General features: G+C 35.5%; 2 protein-coding genes across 14 annotated transcripts in view; one reads left to right on the top strand and one right to left on the bottom strand.

Moving 5' to 3' along the window:
• The window catches only part of LOC127905480 (uncharacterized), a 51,367-nt gene extending 38,729 nt beyond the window's left edge, over positions 1-12,638 (top strand). The window contains exon 2 of one of the 3 annotated variants that reach the window (XM_052454047.1): positions 11,634-12,638. In XM_052454047.1, coding sequence (XP_052310007.1) covers positions 11,634-12,494 — 861 coding nt within the window. In that variant the 3' untranslated portion in view covers positions 12,495-12,638. The remainder of the gene's footprint in view (positions 1-11,633) is intronic. The other 2 variants (XM_052454046.1, XM_052454045.1) reach the window with 2 other exon arrangements.
• Positions 1-27,155, bottom strand: part of LOC18102882 (disease resistance protein RPV1) — a 202,412-nt gene that overhangs the window by 28,949 nt on the left and 146,308 nt on the right. For 5 of the 11 annotated variants that reach the window (XM_052454031.1, XM_052454032.1, XM_052454028.1 and 2 more), the window contains exon 2: positions 5,468-5,560. The exons of the other annotated variants lie outside the window; for them this stretch is intronic. The gene's annotated coding sequence lies outside the window, so the exon portion shown is untranslated. The remainder of the gene's footprint in view (positions 1-5,467; positions 5,561-27,155) is intronic. 11 annotated transcript variants of the gene reach the window in all.

Here is a 27,155-nt window from a genome sequence, read left to right on the forward strand (position 1 = left end):
CACCAGAGGAGGTCGAGGACAACAATCATTCACTCCTAGAGAAAGAGGAAGCGGTTACAATAACCGTGACAAGAGGAATATCCAGTGTTATAATTGCAATCAATTTGGGCACTATAGCACTGAATGTCAAAGGAAAGCTCCATTAGAGGTACGTGAACAAGCCAACTATTCAAAGGAAGATGCCAACATCAGAGGATCAGCTGCATTATTTGTCCAACAAGGACTTGTCGAGAATCAAGACAATATTTGGTATCTAGATACTGGAGCCAGCAATCACATGTGTGGCCAACGAGATCTATTTGGCGATCTAAATGAGACCATACAAGGTCTAGTCACTTTTGGAGATACATCAGAAGTTCCATTCAAAGGTAAAGGCAACATCCCAATCAAGTTGAAGAATGGCAATCATAGCTACATCGTCGATGTCTACTATGTCCCAGCCATAAAGCAGAACTTGGTGAGCATAGGTCAACTTATGGAGAAAGGTTATACACTTTTCACAAAGAATTGCCATTTGACAATTACAGACTATAATTGGAGATTAATTGCCCATGTGAAAATGTCCAAGAATAGGATGTTTCCTTTAAACATCCAATATGATGCAGCAAACTGGTTGAGTGCCATCACCAATAGTGAAGAGTGGCTTTGGCACTTAAGGCTTGGACATCTGAATTTCATGAGTCTGAAGATGCTAGGAAGCAAGAAGATGGTCAAAGGTATGCCTCACATTGATCATCCAGATGAAGTTTATGAGAGTTGTGTCCTCAACAAACATCACAGATCCAGTTTTGCCAAAGAAGTCAACTAGAAAGCAAAGAGGCCACTCGAGTTAGTGCACACAGATGTGTGTGGTCCCATAAAGCCTATGTCAACTGGACAAAATAGGTACTTCCTTACTTTCATTGATGATTTTAGCAGAAAGACATGAATATACTTTCTGAAGAGGAAGTCAGAAGTGTTCAATTGTTTTAAAGATTTTAAAGCAATTGTTGAGAAGAAAAGTGGCTATAAGATCAGAACCGTGAGATCTGATCAAGGTGGAGAATATACAGCAAATGATTTTGAAGCTTTTTGTACATAACAAGGCATCAGACATCAGACAACACCAGCTTATACATCACAGCTGAATGGTGTAGCTGAGAGAAAGAATCAAACGATTCTTGACATGGCAAGAAGTCTACTAAAAGCAAAGAAGCTGCCTAAACAATACTGGGCTAAAGCTGTATCATGTGCAGTGTATCTACTGAATCGCTGCCCAACCACAGCAAATGATTTTGAAGCTTTTTGTACACAACAAGGCATCAGACATCAGACAACACCAGCTTATACACCACAGTTGAATGGTGTAGCTGAGAGAAAGAATCGAACGATTCTTGACATGGTAAGAAGTCTACTCAAAGCAAAGAAGCTGCCCAAACAATATTGGGCTGAAGCTGTATTATGTGCAGTGTATTTACTGAATCGCTGCCCAACCAGAAGTTTGCAAGTTATCACTCCACAAGAAGCATGGAGTGGTCACAAACCAAGTGTTACTCATCTACGAGTCTTTGGTTGTGTGGCGTATGCAAAGATCCCAGATGCAAGAAGGACCAAACTCGATGATAAAAGCGAGAAATAAATCTTTGTCGGATATGGTGATAGAAGGATGGGATACAAGTTGTATAATCCCATCATAAAAAAGGTAATTATGAGTAGAGATGTTATCTTTGAAGAACATAAAACTTGGCAATGGAATGATGACCAAGAAGCAGTCAAATGGATCAGCACTGATTTGATCCTTGAAGACAAAGTGGAAGTACTAACAGTACTTGCAGAAGGTCCAATATTGCCAGCAAATGAGCCACAAAGTCCGGTACACAGATTCCCTGTATTCAATAGGAGAAACACACCATCATCATCATCCTCATCAGAAGGATCGAGAAGGACGAGAAATCTAGACGAGTTGTACGATGCCACTCAAGTCATGAAAGATACAACTCTATTTTGTTTCTTTGCAGATAGTGACCCACTTAGCTTCAACGAAGCTATCACAGAAGAGAAGTGGATAGAAGCAATGGATGAAGAAATACATGCCATTGAGAAGAATGATACCTGGAAGCTGACTAATCTACTAGAAAACAAGAAAGCAATAGGTGTCAAATGGGTCTATAAGACAAAGAAGAATGCAAAAGGAGAAGTGCAAAGATACAAAGCAAGATTAGTGGCAAAAGGCTACAAATAGAGAGAAGGCATTGACTATGGAGAAGTATTTGCTCCAGTAGCCCGGCTAGAGACAATCAGACTGATGATCTCACTAGCTGTACAACATAGATGGAAGATCTATCAACTCGATGTGAAGTCAGCATTTCTGAATGGCTTCCTAGAAGAAGAGATTTATATTGAACAACCACTTGGATACATTGAAGCTGAAAATGAAAGCAAAGTATACAAGTTGAAGAAAGCCCTCTACGGTTTGAAGCAAGCTCCGCGTGCTTGGAATACCAGAATTGACAGGTATTTTTAAGATAATAGATTTGAAAAATGTCCATATGAACACACAATATATGTGAAGAAAGAAGCAGATGGCAACATATTATTTGTGTGCCTATATGTTGATGATTTTGCTATTATCCGGCAACAATCCTACCATGTTTGAAGACTTCAAGAAAAGCATGGTACCAGAGTTTGAGATGACAGACATTGGTCTGATGGCACATTTTCTTGGCTTAGAAGTGGTGCAGAAAGAAGAAGGGATTTTTGTATCCCAAAGCAGTTATGCCAAAGATATTCTTGAATGGTTTAAGATGGAACGCTGCAATCCGGTATCAACTCCAGTTGAGAATGGAATGGAATTGAGGAAGAGTAAGGTTGGAAATGTTGATCCAACTTACTTCAAAAGCTTAGTAGGAAGCTTAAGGTACTTGACATGTACCAGACCGGATATACTCTACGAAGTTGAACTTATCAACAGATATATGGAGACACCAGACCAGTCTCACTTGAATGCAGCCAAGAGAATTCTTCGCTACATCTAAGGAACAATAAATAAAGGTATGTTTTATACCTCAAGTACACACTTCAATCTTGTTGGCTACTCGGATAGTGATTGGGGTAGAGATCTGGATGAAAGGAAAAGCACAACAGGATTTGTCTTTTTCATGGAAGATACATCTTTCACATGGTTATCCAAGAAGCAATCGATAGTAACGTTATCAAGTTGTGAAACTGAGTATGTTGCTGCCAACTCAACTGTATGCCATTTAATATGGTTAAGGAATATGCTAAAGTTTTTGGGATTTCCTCAAGAAAATCCTACAGAGATTTATGTTGATAATCGATCAGCGATTGCATTAGCCAAGAACCCAGCGTATCATGAAAGAAGTAAACACATTGATACACGTCATCACTTCATCCGAGAACATGTGAAGAACAAAGAAGTTGAATTGATATCATGCAAGACAAATGATCAAGTTGCAGATATCTTTACAAAGCCATTGAAGGGAGAAATATTTATCAGATTGAAGTTCATGCTTGGCATGACGTCCCTCGATTGAGTTTAGTATCCTAACTGCATAATTGTAATCCATTCCATTGAAGAAACAAGCAATATCAAGGAATAAATTCTTCTGATAATCATCATCAAGAGAGTTGATCCATCTAGTATCGTAACTTGTTGCAAGAACCTTTTGAACTTGAAAATTCGGAATCACCTCCATTTCATGCAATGCACTTTCCCATACTTCTCTACTTTTTCTTGACAATGAGGAACCAATAACACGTAGGGCCAGTGGAAGTCCATTACAATGACGTACTATTCTCCAAGAGTCCTCTAAAAAATCTTCAACTGGACAAGCTTGTCCAAAGGCATGCCAACTGAAAAGCTCAAGTGATTTTTTGTTATCTAGAGGTTCAACTTTGCACTTGACACACTCACCATCAGCTACAATCGAAGCCTTATTTCTAGTTGTTACAATGATTTTACTTCCTTGGAAAAGCCAATTTTGCATGCCAACAATTGCATTGAACTGGTACCATTTGCCCACGTCATCGAGAACAATAAGAGTTCTTCTGCAACACAATGCATCCTTAATCTTTATAATCCCTTCATCGACATCATGTGTCTCATCAGCAGTCTTGTTAGGATATCAGAAAGAAGTTGCCTCTGTAGACAAACTACACCATTGGATTCTTTTGAACTTTCTCTAACATTTGATAGAAAGCTCCTGCCTTTAAATTTATGAAAGTTGTGGTTATAAACAGTCTTTGCTATGGCTGTCTTCCCAACTCCACCAATCCCATAGAATATAGCAATAGCAGCACCATGGGTGCCATCTTGCAACCATGAGTTGATATATTTTACCAGATGATCTCTTCCAATGAAATGAAGGGGGACATGAAATAATTAACGATGCAGTTTCTTTAATATTTTACCAGATGATTGGACAAGCTGTGCCTCATACCTGCATCAGAAAGAAAAATGCAATGTATGATAATTAGTAGTCTCTCCGTAAAGTTTAAAAATCTTAGTATCCTAGAAAAAAGAAATTAAACCAGGCTGTGCATCAATGATTGATTGCTATTTTTGTAGCTATGTTATCACCGCATATTAAAACCAAAAAATGGAATAATGTAGTAATCTTTGCCTTTTCAGGTAGTCAAGCAAAAAAAAATGACAAAAAAGTATCTTTTATTTTTATTTTCCTAGTATGTTCTCTGAGTTGGGAGTGTTATAGTTTCACTAAATTGTAGTGGTATTATCAGTTATCGTCTCAATGCTTAACTACAAACCTGAAAAAATTAAGAGTTCAGAACCAGCATCCTATTATTATGTTATGTGTAGTTTCATCAAGAAATACAACTTACCCATCTCCTACAACCATTCCTCCTAAATCTGCAACTTCCTACAAAGCAATCCTCCACCCATTCACTTGCTCCATCTCCTTCTTGAAACGCTTGTCATGATCCACAAATGCTGCAGCAAAGCTCCCAGTTTGATTTCTGACTTCAAACGGATCCACATCATAGAAGACCGGCAAAATTATGCAGTCAGTATTGCTCTTACGTTCCATGATCATTACAAGTTCATCCAGGCACCACCGCGACGAAGCATATGCTTTGGAGAACACGATTATCGATATTTTTTATCGTTGTATTGCCTGTTGGAGCTCTGACTTGATATTTTCTCCTCTCCCAATTTCATCATCGTCTCTAAGTGTGTGAATCCCTGCTTGAACCAGGGCTGTGTAGAGGTGATCGGTAAAGTTCTTGCGGGTGTCTTCACCTCTAAAACTCAAGAACACTTGATATTTACACTTAGCAAACCGAGAAGAGTAGGATTCTTGATATTTCCCAGCAGCCATTTCAGTCTAGCAAAGATAAGACTTTACAAAGATCTGGACAAACAAAAAAGGAATTGCAGGATTCAAGTCGATAGTTCAAGATCGACAGCACACCAATAAGCTGAAGTGTTCATATATTATTATCTTACTTTTTCTGTAAGACAATTTTCAAGTTATTTCCCAACAATCAACTCCTCCATGCCCTTTCAGAAAAATATTTGTAGATATGATAAATCTCTATGCTGAACCAACAAAATCGGTTGATGAGATCATCAATAATTAGTTTCTAACAGTGAATTAATTTAAGTTACATTCCACAATATAACATTATACTAAAAGAGATAAGAAAGAGAGAGTATCGGCCATTATACTAAAAGGGAATCTTCACTTTCCCTTCGCTGATGTTCTCTTATCAGTTCATCAATTTTCTGCTTTTAAGTCAACCTTACAAGTCTCTGTGGTATCGGCCATTTCCGCGTTAGGCCCCTTTTCTTTTTTAATTTGCTCAAATAATTTATCACGCGTTTACTAGGGCCTCTAATTCTTGTTATAATTACCAAAAGGGACATTAGAGACACACACAACACATAATCCCTCTCATCAACTCACACGGTTCTTCTTACTTCGCCCACCAGTATGAAAAGGGCACGTGGAGGATCAAGCCTCTTTATATCTGACTTGGGAAGCTTAGTAGGGCCTGTAATTGAATTGATTCTAGCGTTTTCTTTCTGTTGAAAGTAAATAGACTATTTGCATTGACTTTATTTATGATTCGGTAGTGTGTTCTTGATATAAATATCTTGTAATGTCAATAAAAATTTAATATTTATATTAAATTTAATTTTTAATTTTTTAATTATTATTTTTTTAATTGATTTTGTTTTTCAATTTTGTCCATTAATATTGTATTTTATTTTATTTTTACATAAAATTTGATCCTTATTTTTTTATTGCTATTTATTTATTTTTTCTTATTATTTTTTTATTGATTATTTTATCAATTCTATCCCTTAATATTTTATTAATTGAGAATTTAATTTTGTTATTTTTGTAGGTTTATCTTCTATGAGGTTAGTTACAGTCTCATAATCTGGATTACAAGTTTTGAAGATTAACTTAAGTTGATATTTTTTTTTAGTTTCTTTTTTAAAACTAAATTTCTTAAAAAAAAAATCATCTTTCAACATTGAATTGGTTGGAGGTTGAATTTCATGTTTTTTTTTTTATTTGATTATTTCAATCTCATGTCTTGAGTTTTTAGTGTTAGTGGGTTAACACAATTTCTTTTGTTTTTCAGTTATTTTTTTAGATTGAATATTTTTTAAAAAATTTTATTTTTCAAAATTAAATTGTAAAATATTTTATCTTTGTTGTTTTTTGAATAATTTTATTTTAGAATTATCAGTTCATCAAATTTTTTTGCTTTTAAGTCAACCTTACAGGTCTCTGTGGCATGGGCCTGTAAGTCTTGTTACAATTACCAAAAGGGACATCAGACACACACAAAACACATAATCCCTCTCATCAACTCACACGGTTCTTCTTACTTCACCCACCAGTAAGAAAAAGGCACGTGCAGGATCAAGCCTCTTCATATCACAACTTGGAAAGAATATATCGAATATATGAAGAATTACTCGGAAAAACAAAGCAATTGGTTAAATTAAATGAATAAATGAAATCAGTCGATCAGTTAAGTTGTGAGAATTTTCACATTAGTGAAAAATCAGTCTAATTCCTTATTTGTTTAGTACTTAAGTTCTATAAATAAATTTATAATAAAAAATATAATTAATATAAATACAGAGAGGAATGTATATATAAGAGAGAAACACTTGATAAGATTATTTTTTTCTCAAATTTTTTTCTTGTTTTTAATTTTGCTTATTACATTGTTGTCTATCAATTTCCTATCATACTGATTTTTCTTTCAACACTTCCAACTATTAATCTCAGATATGCAAATTGTTTACATATTGCAGAAAACGAATCATTTTAACAAGACAGTAAAGTTTGAGTCTTTGAATCAGTGGCATTGGAAGGGATGGTAGGAGGGGAAGTTGCTGGTATCTGTTTCTCCGATTCTACTCGTTGGGTTGCCCTGCTGGACAACATTTCTGCTGGTGTCTTTAGAAGACAAACTTATGCCAATAAAGAGAGAGAGAGTTTCTCGTGTTGGAAATGCAGAGTGTTTAACTCAGAGTCCTGTCTTGAACTCTGAGGATGAGAAACATAAGTATGTTTCTTCAAACTGGTACAACAACTTCAAAAGAAGTATGCAAAACCTCGGGAAAGACATACTGAAGAATTTTGGATGGTTAGATCTCGGGAGGAAGGTTTATCCTCGGGAGGATGGATTACATATTCGACTTCCTATCACTGAAAAGTTCTCCGTGATGATTCTGATAAAGCAGGGTCACGATGGGGATGCGTTTGAAGAGGGATGATAATGAGAAATACACCTGTTGAGATTATTCAACCTGACTAACTTTTCTCTACATTTAGACCACCTGGGGGTAATGGTTGTGTTTCCAACAACATCCTTCAAGAATGCTCGATTGGGGAGGAGCTTAGGCCTATGGTAGCCAGATCACCTAGTACTCGCCGCATAATTGCTCGCCAAGTATATTTAAGGGTTCATTCAATTAGATCCCTCCAAATATTTGCTAATTTTATTTATGACCCATTTCTTCCTATTTATTTTACTCCAAAAAGTTCTTCCGATATATACAATTAATGTTTTAAAAAAAGCTTTCAATGTAATACCAAATCTCAGAAATTTTCAATTCAACCCATCATTATTTTCACATTCAATTTCTTTTTTAAAAAAACACAACAATTTCATTATCAAAATCACAACAGTCACTACAATAATAATTTCTAAGAATAATAGAAGCTATTTCTGCTTTTGCTACAGGCACATCATCATTGCGTTAACTTCACTGTTTGATGAGCTGCTATTATCATCAGTACCTTCGTCTTCAAGCAACATTCGCACAACAACTGGATCATCTGTAAACACTGAATTCATCACCATTATCAAATACAGGATCATTGCCCCCAAATTTCCAATAGCTTAGCCATAACAATTCAGATTTTTCGGCCAAAAATTCTGTTGAAAAAATTAAGGGGTAAGAAACCCAGACTCTACCCCTTCGTATTGTTTCTGATTTCAAGATAAACATGACGATAAGGATTGCATACTGTCATAGCAGAAAACCATGTCAATAGATTAAAGCCACATAACCGGTGCGCGGCGGGTGAGGATATTTTGAATGACAAGTACTCTACAAACTCTTTCTAAAGTAGCCACTCCTGTTCTTTCTCCTCGTGAAACCACATTAACATCTCATTTTCATCATATTCAAGGACAATGTTGAATCTGTTGCCCTAAAGTTCTATCTGTTCCATCAAAGCAGAGTTTATAAAATGAGCAAAGGGAAATTTTTCTAGACATACAAGAACAAAAATGTAGAGTTGAAATAAAGCAGAACTTATAAAATGAGCAACGGAGATCAAGAATTTTAAATTTTGGAAAAGATTGTGAAAACACTTGAAATCAGTTGGTGTCCATTGAAAATAAGAGAGATAGCTATATAGAGAGAATAGATACATACCAGTTTGCTTTTCCAAGCAACAATTAGACTGGTTCCGGATAGATAAGGAGCCACAAGCTTCTCCAAGCAGAAGTGCTTTGGTCTGGATCTCAAAGGGAATCCATGCCAACATAACTACATCAAATTCTTGAGAAAGTGTTCATAACTTCCGTAGAACTTGTGTAATTTAGCTGGAGAAATTTTACATTTTGCATCTTTCTAAACGAATCCGTGTTGAGAACAAGAAACAAACTTGTTTGGTCAATTTGTAATTGGTCCCCCAAGAAAAACTCAGAAAGCCACTATTGAGAGAGGAATGTAGGAAGAAAACATTGTTGAAAGAAGTTAAGCCTGTAGCGGTTGCAGGCGAACCATTGAATCAGTACAGACAACTTCTGTACTGATTCATGCATGTACAGGGTAAGGCCACACAATTTTTCAGCATCATGCTTCCAAAATATTGAAAGTAAATGAGAAAAGAAAGTAAAAGCATGAACATTTTAAGACACATAAATACCATGAAGATAGGAAAACAGAACCAGTTACTCTTACACTTGTTTCTTTCAAAACTGTAAAAGCTTCCATGTGATGCTATATTCTTTGACATTTGGGTGATTCTTGACGAGCAATTTCCCTTCTTATGTCTCTTACGAGTTGATGCATTTATAACTTTTTATCATTTTTTATTTTAACAATTTCTACAAGATATCTGTCGATGAGATAGTCAATCCTAAATCTTGCACCTATACCAAGCCCATCAAATGTCCTAACTGCATAATCCTCGTCCATTCCATTGAAGAAACAAGCAATATCAAGGAATAAGTTCTTCTGATAATCATCATCAGGAGAGTTGTAACTTTTTGCAAGAACCTTTTGAACTTGAAAATTCGGAATCACCTCCATTTCATGCAATGCACTTTCCCATACTTCTCTACTTTTTCTTGACAATGGGGAACCAAAAACACGTAGGGCTAATGGAAGTCCATTACAATGATGTACTATTATTCTCCAAGATTCCTCCATAAAATCTTCAACTGGGTAAGCTTGTCCACGGGCATGCCAACTCAAAAGATTAAGTGATTTTTTGTTATCTAGTGGTTCATCTTTGCACTTGACACACTCACCATCAGCTACAATCAAAGTCTTATTTCTAGTTCTTGCAATGATTTACTTCCTTGGCGAAGCCAATTTCGCATGCCAACAATTGCATTGAACAATTGCATTTAATTGGTCCCATTTGTCCACATCATCAAGTACAATAAGATTTCTTCTGCAACATAATGCATCCTTGATATAATCCCTTCATCAACATCATGTACGTCATCAGCAGTCTTGTTTAGGATATCAGAAAGAAGTTGTCTCTGCAGGCAAACTACACCATTGGATTCTTTTGATTATTCTCTAACATTTGATAGAAAGTTCCTACCTTCAACATGATGCCATATTCTTTGACATTTGGGTGATTTTTGACGAGCAATTTCCCTTCCCATATCTTTTATGCGTTGATGCATCCATAACTTTTTATCATTTTTTATTTTGACAATTTCTACTAGACATCTATCAATGAGATTGTCAATCCTAAATCTTGCACCTATACCGAGTCCATCTAGTATCCTAACTGCATAATTGCAATCCATTCCATTGAAGAAACAAGCAATATCAAGGAATAAGTTCTTCTGATAATCATCATCAAGAGAGTTGTAACTTGTTGCAAGAATCTTTTGAACTTGAAAATTCGGAATCACCTCCATTTCATGCAATGCACTTTCCCATACTTCTCTACTTTTTCTGGAAAATGAGGAACCAATAACACGTAGGGCCAATGGAAGCCCATTACAATGACGTACTATTCTCCAAGAGTCCTCTAAAAAATCTTCAACTGGACAAGCTTGTCCAAAAGCATGCCAACTGAAAAGCTCAAGCGATTTTTTGTTATCTAGAGGTTCAACTTTGCACTTGACACACTCACCATCAGCTACAATCGAAGCCTTATTTCTAGTTGTTACAATGATTTTACTTCCTTGGGAAAGCAAATTTTGCATGCCAACAATTGCATTGAAATGGTACTAGTTGTCCACATCATCAAGAACAATAAGAGTTCTTCTGCAACATAATGCATCCTTAATCTTTATAATCCCTTCATCGACATCATGTATCTCATCAGCAGTCTTGTTTAGGATATCAGAAAGAAGTTGCCTCTGTAGACAAACTACACCATTCGATTCTTTTGACCTTTCTCTAACATTTGATAGAAAGCTCCTGCCTTCAAATTTATGAAAGTTCTGGTTATAAACAGTCTTTGCTATGGCTGCTTTCCCAACTCCACCAATCCCATAGAGTATAGCAATAGCAGCACCATGGGTGCCATCTCGCAACCATGAGTTGTTTATAGCTCTTGTAGGGTCAAGCTGAACTGAACTCTGAACCAAGCTCAGTCCCAAGAAAACAGAGAAACTCCCCCCACACTTCCTCTCCTCTCAAAAACAAACCTCCCCTCTCTCTTTCATTATCCAACAATATGGATAGCCCACAAAGAATATCCATTAAAGAACCTCAAGTTATCCTCTCTCCATGCAGCAGTAGAAGAAGGAGAGCAAGCAGTGATTCAAACTCACCACCCGAATTCGAGTTCTGGATGGTCCAAAACGCATCTTTCCCTCAACCAAATCTTGTTACAGCTAATGAACTCTTTGTTGATGGTGTCCTCCTCCCTCTCTACCTCCTCCACCACCCCAACAACAACAACAACAACCACCCGCCTGATCCTGATCCTGACTCAACCGAACCCGAACCTCCCAGCTCCCAACCTGACCCTGAACCCGAAATCTCGCCAGCAAGCATAACAATGGAGCCAACAAGCAGTTCCAAGAGATGGAAAGATATAATATTCAAGAAAGGTGACAAGAAAACTTCAACAGCTGCCAAGAAACAAGAAGAGAAAGATAAGGACAAGGACAAGGACAAAAAGAGAGAGAAAAGGAGTCAAAATGGAGCGAGTTCAGCTGAGTTGAATATCAACATATGGCCATTTTCACGTAGTAGATCCGAAGGGAACAGTGTGACCCGACCCAAGTTGTTTCCCGGGGCTCCCGGAACCCGGAAGGTAAGTAGTGCCCCTTGTTCGAGGAGTAATTCAGCAGGGGAATCCAAATCAAGAAAGTCATGGCCAAGTAGCCCGGGTCGACCAGGAGTCCATTTGATTCGGAGCAGCCCAGTGTGGCAGGTTCGACGTGGAGGTGGTACGGGTACGAAGAGTAGCTTCCCTGAGCCTGTGGTTCGGAGTGGTGAGAAATCGAGCGGTAAAAAAGAAGTTACCGAGCCTCGCCGCAGTAAAAATACAGCCAATGTCAATGGCAGCACTAATGGTGCTAGAGCAAAGGTTTTGAATATAAATGTCCCCGTTTGTATCGGGTATAGAAATCATTTGAGTTGCAGAAGCGGTGTCCGCGGTGCTGACGGCAGTGACGGTGGCGCAACCAAAAACGCTGGCGGTGATTGTGGTGGTAGTGGCACTACTAATGTTGGAAATGGTGGTAGTCTTTTCAATTTACGTAGCCTCTTCACAAAAAAAGTTTATTAGAGTTTGTAATTAATTGACCCTCTAATTATATTTTTTTTTGTAAAGTATTAATTAATAGCAATATTAAGTTTGATTTAGATGTACTTTTCAGTGTATTCTCTGTATTTTTCCTTGTATAAACAAAGGATTTATTTTTCTCACCAATTCACATATACAATTAGTTTTTTTTTTGTTACCAGATGCAATTAGTTAATTAAAAAGTTACTAACTTTAAAAGTTTGTTCACTTTTCTTGTGCGAGATTTGGTTATTTTGTTAGAGCATTTGGAAGGCGAGGCTTTACTTAGAAGAGTTAAACTGTGATATAAAAATATTTTTTTTATTTATATGTACTCAAATAATAAAAAGTTATTTAGAAAAGTTAAAAATGTTTTCATAAATTTAATATATAATTATTTTAACAATCAACTGGTTGACTTTGCATTTTAAAAATAATATAGATAATTATCTATTAACTTAAGGATGTTAATAAGGATGAAATTAAAAAAAAATTAATTAAAAAAATAAAACAAATATTTATTTAATTTGAATGAATTTGTCAAACTATGATATAAATCATAAGATAGAATAGTCTTATAAAAAATAAATTTAAAAAACATAGATTTTTAAAAAAAAATCAAAGAAAAAAAAACACAAAATCATATAAAAAAAAATTGAGTGTATGATTTTTTTAAAATCCAAGTACAATTTTACAAAAACAACAGAACTACCTCGCCAAGCACATGCGCATAAATAGCATAGTTTTTAAACCAGACCCGGTGGTCAACCCGGTATAATGATCGGGTTACGGGTCAGATGGGTTGACCCGGGTCAATCCGGGTCAACCCAAAAAAAATCTAATGCAAGTTGCATTAGTTGCTAGTTGCTGCTGCAGCAACAATAGCAAACCCAGTATTCAATACTTCTAAACTTTCACTTCCATCCTTTAAAATGCCAACCACCATCTTCTGTCCATCACTGGACCGAAACATTTCAGTACTTTGAAGTTTGAACATCTGCAAATTACAAGGACACAAACATTTCATTCACAATAGGAATGTTAGAACAAACAGAACAAACCAACTCCAGCCCACCATTCCCAGATCCTTCAACACCAGTAAACAATCCAACCATTTCATCAAGCAACCCAACCATTTCATCCAAATCATCATCTGGGTTTAAGAAAAAATCGATGCCAGATCAACTGATCAACAACTGCAAGTTCAAAAAAGAGGCAGAGAATAAAGAAGAGAGAGAGTGAAAGAAAGAGAGTCGTGAAGAGAAACAAGCAACATCAACTTCATCTAACCTTATTTGCAAATTTGAACTGGTATGACTTGCCTTGACGTCTTCTGCTCCTCTATTCTTCTTCGCAAATCGCAACTGAAATGGCTTTGAAGATTTATGAGATTAGGTAATTTAGGTTTTCTCATTTCTGTCCTTTTATTGTCAAACCGCAGACATCTCATCTACTAGAAGACTATGAATGTTGGTTTGCGTTTATTATTGAACATGTTTATTTCTTATTGAAGGTTTGAGTTTATTTCTTATATTATTATTATTGAAGGTTTGAGTTTCAAAAAGAATGGTGGTTAGAGAATGATTTCTTGTAAATAAACATGTTTGAATGTTGAGAGCTTATGAGTTTTGAAGAGCAACAACTAGACATTTACCATTGTTTTCCCTAATTGCCTTTTGAATTGTAAGTAGTGGATGCTTCATGCCTTTTTTTTTTCCTTCACGGTTTTCCTTCCTATCCTTCTCTTTATATAATGAAGGTGGGAGTAAACTTCTTTTTGTTTTTTCGTTATTTTTTTAGTTTTGATTTTTTTTTCAAACGTGGAAAGCCTCATTGGGATTCATATTCCATAAGATCTTGCAATGTCAATATAAATTTGATATCTATATTAAATTTGGTTTTTATTTTTTTTATTGCTATTTTTTTTATCATTTTTTAATTGAGTTTGTTTTTTAATTTTGTCCATCAACATTTTATTTTATTTTTATGTATAATTTGGTCGGTCCTTATTTTTTTGATTGCTATTTGTTTTGTTTCCTATTATTTTTTGATTGATTATTTTTTCAATTCTATCCCTCAACATTTTATTGATTGGGGATTTAATTTTGTTATTTTTATAGGTTTATCTTCTATGAGGTTAGTTACAGTCTCATAATCTGGATCACAAGTTTTGAAGATTAGCTCGAGTTGACTTTATTTTATTTTTTAGGTTCTTTTTTAAAACTGAATTTCTTTTCTAAAAAAATCATCTTTCAACATTGGGTTGGTTGGGGATTGAATTTCATGATTTTTTCCTTTTTTTAGGGTTATTTTAATCTCATGTCTTGAGTCGTAGTATTAGTGGGTTAACACAAGTCTTTTTGTTTTTCTGTTGTTTTTTTAGATTGGATTTTTTTCTCGGTTTTGCCCTTCAACATTAGATTATCAGAGATTTGAGCTTTGTTGTTGTTTTTTTTTTCCTATAAGGTTATCTTGGTCTCAGGATCAGGTTATGTATTTAGTAAGCTGACTTGAGTGGACTCAGGTTATTTTGTTTTGTTCTTTTTTAATTTGATTTTTTTTAATTTTATCTTTTAATATTTGATTGTTTAGAATTGAGTTTCATATATATTTTTTAAAGGTTGTTGCATTCTCATTTGATGTTTTTGCCTCGTTATCAAATACTAGGAGGATATATTTCTATAATATTGGCAATTTTTTTTTTAGTTGATTATTGTGATTTTTTTAGTTTGATTTGTTTAATGTTATTATTTATTTTTTAAATTATATTATTAAATTAACCATACTTATTGAACTAAATCAAGTTAATAAACTTAGTCTTTGATTTTTTTTTCTTAAAAAAAACATTAACATCACCTCAACATCTTTTTTACATTGAAAAAAACTTTGCCCTACTAGTAATACAGTTCAGGTAAATAATCTAGCTACAGTTAATCACGTGGCCACAAAGCCCCACTGGGGTTCATATTCCATAAGATTGCTCCAATATTCATTGGATGGTGTGTGGTAGGCTAGACATGTGAAGCCCATTAATTGATTATGTCGATGGTTGTGCTTTTTGAAGGTCCGTCAGGCTTGTTCTCCATGTTTCTTATTTGTCATGCTGTAAGGCGCATTGGAAACCTTTTTATACACATGAATTACTCGCTTCAGGATGAGGAAAGTCTCATAGCTTGTGGATTTGATTGATTCCCAATGGAGAGAAAAAATCACTCAGAACTTATTTCTGTACGTCAATACGGAAAAGACATGCCTGTTGCATATGGAGAAAGTGAACGATTGTTGGGAAAAGTTTTCTCACTTGCAAGAGATAATAACTTGGAGGCCATCGTGCAAGAGATAAACCCACTTCCTTTCAGTATGCTCAAACCTTGGATTCTTCAAATAGAATCTTTCCACAATTCAATCTCAAGAAGGCCATCGTTACGCACTCATCATGGTGCTTTGGAGACCAGAGGCATTTTTCACTTCTTGACCTTCTCCATATGCTCTACAAAACTTCCTTTCCCTTGCTCCTTGGTTGCAGAGGAGAAAGCATCTAGCAGTGATAATGAGAACTCTCCTGCAACAAAGGGTGTAGAGTTTCAAAAGAGGATTTGTGATAAAGGCTCCATGAAGGAGAAACGTGGAAAGCCAGTGGTTGCTTCAGATAGACCTGGAAAAGGGGACAAACTACACAAGCACAATATCCACCATAGCATGTACAACCATTTAAAGAATTTGTGAAAGAGGAACATAAGAAGTTGCAGGAGCATTGGATACAATTGGCAAACGAAGATCGTTTTGCAGCATATATATGCAGGCTGTTGTTTCAGGATCAGATTGATTAAGGTGCAAACAAACATGGAGGATATGCGGGAACAAAACCATGAGATCGTGCTGGAATAATAATGGAGCAAGAAACAAAGAATTCGACATTTCTGACTCTATAGCAATTCTGGTTTTAATTATCTCCCCACAGGATCAGTCTCTGCAGCTTAGTTCTGTTGTTCAAATGGTATTTAGAGAACTTAACTTAAACAAATAACAAAGGGCAGAGCAAGAACATCTAGGTTACTGTCATCCCTCAAATTTATTTATAGGCAAAATAAAAAATTACAAGATCTTTATCATAAAAAAAGAATCATAACAACCATAATTCCTTTCATCTAAGGGATTACATAACTACATAGACTTATTCGAAGTAAAAAAATCAGAACATAAGAAAATACCATAACCTATAGATAAATATGGCTAAAAACTAGCTGATAACAATTTCCTCCCTTTCTGTTGGCTACGATCCTAACCCTATGTATATGAATATGGAAAATAATCATGTCCATTTAAACTCTGATTCAGATGAAGCTTCTCCACATTCTGTTTCAAACATCTACTGGTGGATTGTCACAGACACATCAAGTTAATGAAGAGCAACGTTCCTATTCGATTGATTTGGAATTGAAAGTGCATGAAGAAGACATCGGGAAAGATTTGTTGCACAGAGAATCTGATGATGGCCTTCTTAACTACTTGGATGAGGCAAAATATGATTTGGTTTGTGAGGGTGGTGTTATATTTACACTCGGCTAAGGATGATCCCAAAGTCTTTGCTGTGGTTAAGACTGTTGAAGATGGTAGCTGGACACTGAGTCACAAATCAAATTGGCCTGCTTCATACAAAAAATGATGCAAATTCATAGCTGTACACTGAGTGCCAAATTATTTTAGGTTTTAAAAAGCTTTCAATATAACACCAAATCAAAAAAAAAATCAACTCAACCCATCATTATTTTCACATTTAATTTCTTTTCAAAAAAAACACATAATAATTTCGTTATCAAAATCATAACGGTCATTGCAATAATAATTTCTAAAAATATGAGAAGCTATTTCTGCTTTCGTTACATGTACATCATCACTAGTGTTTGATGAGCTGCTATCATCATCAGTTCCTTCCTCTTCATGCAACATTCGTACACCAACCCTCTTTATTTGAACAACCGGATCATCTGTAAACACTGAAACACTGAATTCATCACCGGTATCAAACGCAGGATCATTGGACCCAAATTTCCAATAGCTTAGCCATAACAATTCAGATTTACAATCGAAGCCTTATTTCTAGTTGTTACAATGATTTTACTTGGAAAAGCAAATTTTGCATGTCAACAATTGCATTGAATTGGTAACATTTGTCCACATCATCGAGAACAATAAGAGTTCTTCTGCAACATAATGCACCCTTAATCTTTATAATCCCTTCATCGACATCATGTATCTCATCAGCAGTCTTGTTTAGGATATCAGAAAGAAGTTGCCTCTGTAGACAAACTACACCATTGGATTCTTTTGACCTTTCTCCAACATTTGATAGAAAGCTCCTGCCTTCAAATTTATGAAAGTTCTGGTTATAAACAGTCTTTGCTATGGCTGTCTTCCCAACTCCAACAATCCCATAGAGTATAGCAATAGCAGCACCATGGGTGCCATCTTGCAACCATGAGTGGATATATTTTACCAGATGATCTCTTCCAATGAAATGAAGGGGGACATGAAATATTTTACGATCCAGATTCTTTGAGACCTTCTCCACGATAGATTGGACAAGCTGTGCCTCATTCCTGCATCAGAAAGAAAAATGTAATGTATGATAATTAGTAGTCTCTCCGTAAAGTTTCAAAATCTTAGTATCATGGAAAAAAGAAATTAAACCAGGCTGTGAGTCAATGATTGATCGGTACTTTTGTAGCAATGTTATCACCACATATTAAAACCAAAAATTGAATAATGTAGAAATCTTTCCTTTTTTCCGGTAGTCAAGGAAAAAAAAGAGGGAAAAAAGCATCTTTTATTTTTGTTTTCCTGTGGAGTGGAGGGACATTGAAGCTGCACAATGTTTTGTGTCTTTGGCTATAAAGTGTGGGTTTAGGGAATCAGGGATTACAAGTGCTGATGGCAAGAGGTTTATTGAGTGGGGGTTCTATAAGAATGGAGGTTCCATGGTGTGATAGTAATAGGATTCTGTTGTCAAAAGAGTATGTGAGGTTTCCCGTTGACTTGGCTCATCGGAAAATTGGAAGAGAACTCGAGCGTTTTTTAGTTGTTTAAGAGAAAACAGCAAATGGGTTTGTGGAGTTCACAGTCTTGGAAAATGGTGAGCAGCAACAAGGGGATGATGATCAGCTGGAGAGAACAGCAAATGGGGATGGTAATGTCCTCATTGATAATTTTCATTAATTTGCAGAGCTGTGATTCTGGATGTTACTTTAGTTGTCTTGAGGTAGTGTCATCTTGCAGAACATCTGTTGACTTTATACTTTTTGATGCTTTATGTAATACTTCCTCTGTTCCTCCTTTCGCTTTCTTTACTCTGACTGTTTCTTTCCTTCTGCTTTCTCTCTGGTTTTTCTGCTCAGGATGAAGACGATGGTGATGAAGGCGTGAGGTGCTGCTGCTTGAATGGAAGCTCCCTCCTCTGTGTTTTATCGTTTTCGTCTCTGTGTTAGGCTCGTTTGCCTTCCCTGGTTCTGTTTCTCATCATTCGTTCCTTCTCACCCCCTGTATTTTTGTCTTCTCCTTCGTTCCCCCCTGTTCTCCGTTTATTTTCTTTCTCTTCGTTCCTCCCTGTTTTCTGTTTTTATCTTCGTCCCTTCTGCCTCTCTTCCCTTCCTGTACTGTGTTTGCTCTGTTCTTGCTCTTCGATCCCCCTCCTTATTCTTTTTTTTTTTTGTTTTGTTTTTATTTAAAAAAACCCTCCCTATAGCCAGAGAATGCCATGCGGTTACCCAGATAATAAAGAGCTTATGGGACTGTTATTGCAGAAGTTTGAAATTCTACAGAAGGTAACCTTGTGTATGTGCAACAACACAGGTCGAGCTTTTAATACCTCCATCACTGCCATCGGGCCACTCCCACCGCCTCCTCCACTCAGTTCTTAAAAAAGAAGCAAAGATGGGGTTTGCGAGGGTCTACACAAAACCACAGCACTGTGGCGTTGGTCATGCTCTACAAGATGAGGTTGCGGTCTATTTCTCCCCAGACATACTCGGCAATTTCTTGAAGATTTAAACTTTGAATACTTTTAGCACTCGATCTTGCATCAGGAGAATGGGTTGGGAAAATCAACAGAGCATGCCATGATATAGCTCCAACAGCCAACCATTAAAAAGTCCAAGTGGTTAGAACTTTGTGGCTTTCACGTCTCCTAGAACAACTGTTGCTGTCAAAAACCAGGGAAATGAAAACATATTCCAAGATCCTCATAATGTTGATAAAAAAAAGGGTCATAATGTTTGAGGTCATGGGTGACAGTGCAGTGCTGGTATATGAAAACTGATTCAATTGCATCGATCATTAATCAAAATCATGATCATATTGCGTCTTTTGATTCAGGATAACGAGACTTTCAAACCAAGATCTCAAAGTAACTGTTTTTTTATGAAAAGAAAGAGTCTCATAGAAAATTTTACGATTTCCACTTTTGTTACTGAATTTTAATTCTATTTTTTAATTTGATAATTTTCAATCAAAATTAATTTTTAAATTTCTAATTTTGATGATACAATTCTTTTCTCATTTAATTTCTTTCCCTTTCAAAAAATTAGGGACCAGTTCTACAATTAGTTATAAATTCAGACGGATTTGATGTATTAATATAGTAGACTAAGGATTTGGACCGCTCCAGGCCAAAGAAAAATGTAATAAATAACTTAGTTTCACTTGCTAAAAAATCTAGATCTGCCCATAGTCTTGTTATCTGGAATAAAATCAGACTCTTAGCATATTGATTTTTTAAGAAAATTAATTTTTTACTATATAATATCATTTTTTTTAAATAACTCAGATTAACCTATTTGGAAATATGATTGCAATTGCTTTTCAAAGTGCTTTCACTCAGAAATGTATTAAAATAATATATTTTTTTATTTTTTAAAAATTATTTTTAATATCAATTCATTAAAATGATCTAATAAAACTACCAAAAAATATTAATTTAAAACAAAAAAAACTACTTCTAGTTATAGTCACTTTGGTCGGTATAAAATCCAGTTTAGGTGGAAACATTGGCTTTATTAATTAGTGCTTACATAAGAAGTCATGTATAATCATAATTTAGTAATGTCAAGTAAGAAAATATGATATGAAAAAACTTAAGAAAATACACAATTATTGGCTCGTTGGTTGCTTTGATCAATTGCATGACAAAATACATGAATTCTACTTTGATTTTGATTATTAGATGCTTCTCTCACCCTTTTTTTCAACGAATATTGAGCTGCTTCAATCACAATCAAGTGCTATCGATCGATGCTTGTAAGATGAAGCAATGAGACTTAGTTTAAGTGGATTTGTGCCTTGTATTATTATTATTATTATTATTCAAAATCTAAATAATCCTAGCCATGGAGACCGCAATAAAATATTATAAATACAATAGTCAGTCTAGCTAGGGTTTACTGTTTCTCAACATTCATCTAATCGTTGTTTTGTATTTAAAAGAATTTCTACTATTTTTATTTTAATATCATCCATGTATATTGCATCTTTGTTGTCACCACATCCTTTCATTGGCTAGCTTCATTAGAGCTTTTAAAAATCAACACGCGTCATGCTTCTATAACATAATATTTCATTTGGTGTATATTTTGGTCCCTGATGTTTTAGAAAAAATGTTATAGTCCTTGTATTTATTTTTATGAAGTCTTTAATTGAAAGCTTTTTAGGCATCAGTCTTTCGCGGTTGCAAAAACTTATCTTTGTGTTCAAACCTCGGTCAACAATCATCCTCCATGAATATCCTTTGTGTAACACAATATTTTTATACAAGTCACCTCATTATAGATCCCTAATACAATACTTTTATCTTAGTTATCTCATCCTAAATCTTGAACACAACTTTTATCTGGGTTACCCCATCATTGATCCTACCACTAGGATTTCCAATAACAACAACTAAAGTATATAGAAACATCATAGTAATTCCTTAATGTATTTTTTCTAAGGGAAACCTTATCATCCCCTCCTACACAACTATGTCTTGTTCTGCAATCTCTTTTAGCCATGGTTATTCAATAACACACAATGTTTGGTGTCTTACATGTGCTGATGACAAGAGGTTTGTTGAGTGGGGGTTCTATAAGAATGGAGGTTCCATGGTGTGATAGTAATAGGATTCTGTTGTCAAAAGAGTATGTGAGGTTTCCTGTTGACTTGGTTCATCGGAAAATTGGAAGAGAACTCGAGCGTTTTTTAGTTGTTTAAGAGAAAACAGCAAATAGGTTTGTGGAGTTCACAGTCTTGGAAAATGGTGAGCATCAACAAGGGGATGATGATCAGCTGGAGAGAACAACAAATGAGGATGGTAATGTCGTCATTGATAATTTTCATTAATTTGCAGAGCTCCGATTCTGGATGTTACTTTAGTTGTCTTTGATAAGCTAGTAAGAATCGTCACAGAGATGAACAGAAGTGAATAAAATTAGAGGGAGATACTGCAATGCATCACAGAGATGAACAAAGAAGTGAATAGAATTAGAAGGAGATACTGCAATGCAGAGAGAAGTGAATGGAATTAGAGGGAGATACTGCAATGCAGAGGAAGAAGAAAATGTTTCTATGTATATTCACTTATTATGTTTGCCATCACTGTTACATTCATTTTATATGAACTAAAGGTGAGAAGCTTGTTTACGTAATCTAATCAACAGTAACAGACTTTGTTAACTGTCTAACAATATTAGCGAACTTTCTAACCATTGTATTCTCTATTCTCTTAACAAGTGGCAACAGCAGAGCCTTTGATATCTTGACATTCCCCCTCAATCGCAGGCTTGGAGGAACCAAGCATAAGATTGGAATAGTGACGCCGAAATAAAGGAGTGAAAAGACCTTTAGTTACAATATCATCATCTTCAAAGTAAACCCCTGCTGCAGAAAGATGGTCTCGAGCATCTTTGATCTTCTAATGATCATCAGTTTCAACACCTTCAAGTTTAGAATCTGCATCAAACTGATTTGAACACTTTCTTGATCCATCAACAAATCCTAAAATACCATGACTCTCAAGTAGAATTTGCATTTGAAAATTCCATATGAGATAATTTGTGTCATCCAGCTTGACTGTTACAACTATTGAAACCGTAGGAAGTAAACAGGTAATAGGAGATTGAACAATTTGAAGTTGAGAAGTAGTCACCATTTTTAGAGTTCAAGAGACAGAGATGAAGAGAATCATAGATTTGAGAAGAGAGTTGAAGAAGAATTTTTTCAGTTTGACAATATATCAAACAGATGATAGACAGATTGATTATTATGAAAGAATTGGTTTAATAAGGCGATAATAATGCCAGAAACAGAGATTAGCAAGATATTAGAAGCTTTGAAGTTGAGAAGTAGTCACCATTTTTAGAGTGCAAGAGATAGAAAAGAAGAGAATCGAAGATTGAGAAGGAAGAATCTTGCAGAAAGTTGAAGATTTGAAGAAGAATTATTTTTTTCAGTTTGATAATATATCAAACAAATAATAGACAGATCGATTATTATGAAAGAATTGTTTGGATAAGAAGATAATAATGCCAGAAACAGAGATTAGGAAGATATTAGAACCATTTCAGAAGTACGTTTCGCTTTTACAGCAACTTCATCAAGAGAAAGGCCAGCAACAGCTGCAACTCTAGCAATCTTATGAACAAGAATAGTCCCCGTCAACCCTCTTCGTCCAGCTATGCCTCGAGGTGGAGGTAAAGCACAGTCATCTCCAACAATTACAGTCTCTACTTTATAACCTTCAGATTTTGCTTGCTCAGCAGCCAAACCAAAATTTAGACGATCGCCAATATAATTCTTGACAATCAGAAGACATCCCATCGGACCAGTTACAGCTCTGATATCATGATAAGCTAGCAAGAATCGTCACAGAGATGAACAGAGAATTGAATAGAATTAGAGGGAGATACTGCAATGCAGAGGAAGAAGAAAATGTTTCTGTGTATATTCACTTATTATGTTTGCCAGCATTGTTACATTCATTTTATATGAACTAAAGGTGAGAAGCTTGTTTATGTAATCTAATCAATAGTAATAGACTTTGTTAACTGTCTAATAATATTAACAAGCTTTCTAACCATTGTATTCTCTATTCTCTTGACAGGTGGCAGCAGCAGAGCCTTTGATATCTTGACAGTCTTGAGGTAGTGTAATCTTGCAGAACATCTGTTGACTTCGTACTTTTTGATGCTTTATGTAACACTTCATCTGTTCCTCCTTTCGCTTTCTTTACTCTGACTGTTTCTTTCCTTTTGCTTTCTCTCTGGTTTTTCTGCTCAGGATGAAGACGATGGTGATGAAGGCGTGAGGTGCTGCTGGTTGAATGGAAGCTCCCTCCTCTGTGTTTCTCGTTTTCGTCTCTGTGTTAGGCTCGTTTGCCTTACCTGGTTCTGTTTCTCATCATTCGTTCCTTCTCACCCCCTGTATTTTTTAGTCTTCTCCTTCGTTCCCCCATGTTCTCTGTTTTTATCTTCGTCCCTTCTTGCTCTTCTGTTTCTCATCATTCCTCCTTATTCTTTTTTTGTACAAAAAAACCCTCCCTATAGCAAGAGAATGCCATGCGGTTACCCAGATAATAAAGAGCTTATGGGACTGTTATTGCAGAAGTTTAAAATTCTACAGAAGGTAACGTTGTGTATGTGCAACAACACAGGTCGAGCTTTTAATACCTCCATCACTGCCATCGGGCCACTCCCACCGCCTCCTCCACTCAGTTCTTAAAAAAGAAGCAAAGATGGGTTTGTGAGGGTCTACACAAAACCATAGCTCTGTGGCGTTGGTCATGCTCTACAAGATGAGGTTGCGGTCTATTTCTCCTCAGACATACTCGGCAATTTCTTGAAGATTTAAACCTGGAATACTTTTAGCACTTGATCTTGCATCAGGAGAATGGGTTGGGAAAATCAACAGAGCATGCCATGATATAGCTCCAACAGCCAACCATTAAAAAGTCCAAGTGGTTAGAACTTTGTGGCTCTCGCGTCTCCTAGAACAACTGTTGCTGTCACAAACCAGGGAAATGATAACACATTCCAAGATCCTCATAATGTTGATAAAAAAAGGGTCATAATGTTTGAGGTCATGGGTGACAGTGCAGTGCTGGTGTATGAAAACTGATTCAATTGCATCGATCATTAATCGAAATCATGAACAGATTGCGTCTTTTGATTCAGGATAACGAGACTTTCAAACCAAGATCTCAAAGTAACTGTTTTTTTATGAAAAGAAAGAGTCTCATAGAAAATTTTACGATTTCCACTTTTGTTATTGAATTTTAATTCTATTTTTTAATTTGATAATTTTCAATCAAAATTAATTTTTAAATTTCTAATTTTGATGATTATTATATTTTATTTTTACAATAAAAATATCTATATTAATTTATTGTGAAAATTCAATAAAATCAATTCAATTTTTAATTAAAATAAAATATATTTAAATTATAAAATCCTCTTAGTCAAACATGCTTATTTATTTTTTATTACAAGTAAACGTGTTACGAGAGGGTATATATAGAAACAAAAAAAAATTTCTAATTAAATTTTATCATGTGTTATTTTTATTTTATTTTTTACATAAAAAGATGAAATAAAATAGATAAAATAACATGAAAAAAAATGAACATTTACATATATTTTGGTCAATAAAAGGTTAACATATAAAATAAGATATTTAATATGTCTTATTATAAATACAAATTAATAAAATAATATCATATTACATTTTTGAATATGAAAGCCCTTACAAATATTTATAAATAAAATATCTCATGCTAGAGAAAGAAAGGAGGAAGATTACTAGAGATACAAAACCCCCTTACGGTTGAAATAATTCTTTGCAAAATTCCAATAAGTGAAATTCCAATAATAATTTCTATTACCATGGAAACCACAATAATAATTTCTAAAAATACGAGAAGCTATTTCTACTTTGGCTACGTGTGCTGCATCATCATCATCATCGCTACTGTTGTGGGCATTGATAACTTCATCCTTTGATTGGATATCATCATCCTTTCCTTCCTCTTCATGCAACCATTGTACACCAACGGTCCTTATTTGACTAGCTGACGTGACAACCATTGAAATTGTCACGTCATCACCACTATCAAATGTAGGATCATCGCTCCCTAATTTCCAGTGGCTTAGCGATTGGATTGCACGAACCTCATCATCGAAACGCATATCTAAGACAAGGACTTGACGACGCAAGGACTGGCCACTGGTATTGTTTCTGATTTCAATATAAACATTACTAAAGCCACGGTATGCTGACGTCACACAACTTATGAACAGATTAAAGCCAAATATCCGGTGCGCAGGAGGAGGTGAGGATATTTTGAATGAAAAGTTATCAACAAACTCATTCTGAATTAGCCATTTATCCTCTTCTCCCTCCTCATAAAACCCCCTTAACATCTCATCTTCATCAAATACAGATACGGCAACGTTGAATATGCCATCCATAAATGTTATCTGTACCACCAAAACAATGTCTATAAAATGAGCAAAAGAAAAGTATTCAAATGTAGATTTCCAAAACAATATAATGGGTGAGGGAGGACCTGAAAACTCGATGTCTGTATTTGAGCACTAATCGTTTCCATTATTCTGAACACGTGAGAGTCAAACTTTTGGATTAATTCTTGCTTTATCCCATCTTGGAACTCGACTAAGTGAGCACAACCATCTCTTTCAGTCCAACTGCTTAGATTTTTATATCTTGGCAGTGAATAGCAAAAAGACACATCTAACGAATCCAAAAGGGATGGAAACCTTGGGAGTGCCTGAAGCATTTTGCAATTTCTTAAATATAGATGTCTGAGTAGACCAAGATCCTTGATGCTTTCTGGAAGAAAACGAATTGGAGTTCCACTTAAATCTAGACTCTCCAAGAAGCGTGGCAGTGAAAACAAGGTAAATCTCAACATTTTCCGCGTTGAAAACCTAGAGGGAAAGAATAGCTTCAATGGAAGAGATGAAATGAATGATGTACTTGCAACAATTCCATCACTTTGAAGCAACTTGCGCCCCTGATGATGCTCTAACTCCATATTCAGGCTGTTAAGATTTGAGCAACCATCTAAAACCAGCTCTTGAAGTGAATTCAATCTACTCATTTTTTTTGGAAGCTCCATAAGACTTGTACAATTTCTTAGATTTAAGATCAACAATCTTTGTAAATCACCAATAGATTCGTGAATTTGAACCAAACGGATGCAGTCTTCAAGTATTAGCTTTTCAAGGCCTAGGAGACCCGAGAAGTCTGGGGTTCTAATGAGATCACGAGAGTGACGGAGATCAAGAATTTTCAACTTTGGAAGAAACTGTGAAAATACATGAATTTAGTTGTTATCAATTGAAAACGAGAGAGATAGCTATAGAGAGACTTGATACATACCGGTTTGCCTTTCCAAGCATCAACTAGACAACTTCTGGATAGATCAAGAACCACCAGCTTCTCCAAGCATATGTGATTTGGTATGGAGCTCCAAGACAATCCATGCCAACATAACCATATCAAATTCTTGGGAAAGTGCTCAAAACTTCCATGAAAATTAGTGTAGTTTAGTTGGAGAAATTTTACATTTGGCATCTTTCTAAAAGCATCCGTGCTGAGGATGGGAAACAAACTTGTTTG

The sequence above is a fragment of the Populus trichocarpa genome, chromosome 6 (assembly GCF_000002775.5).
Source record: "Populus trichocarpa isolate Nisqually-1 chromosome 6, P.trichocarpa_v4.1, whole genome shotgun sequence".
NCBI lineage: Eukaryota > Viridiplantae > Streptophyta > Magnoliopsida > Malpighiales > Salicaceae > Populus > Populus trichocarpa.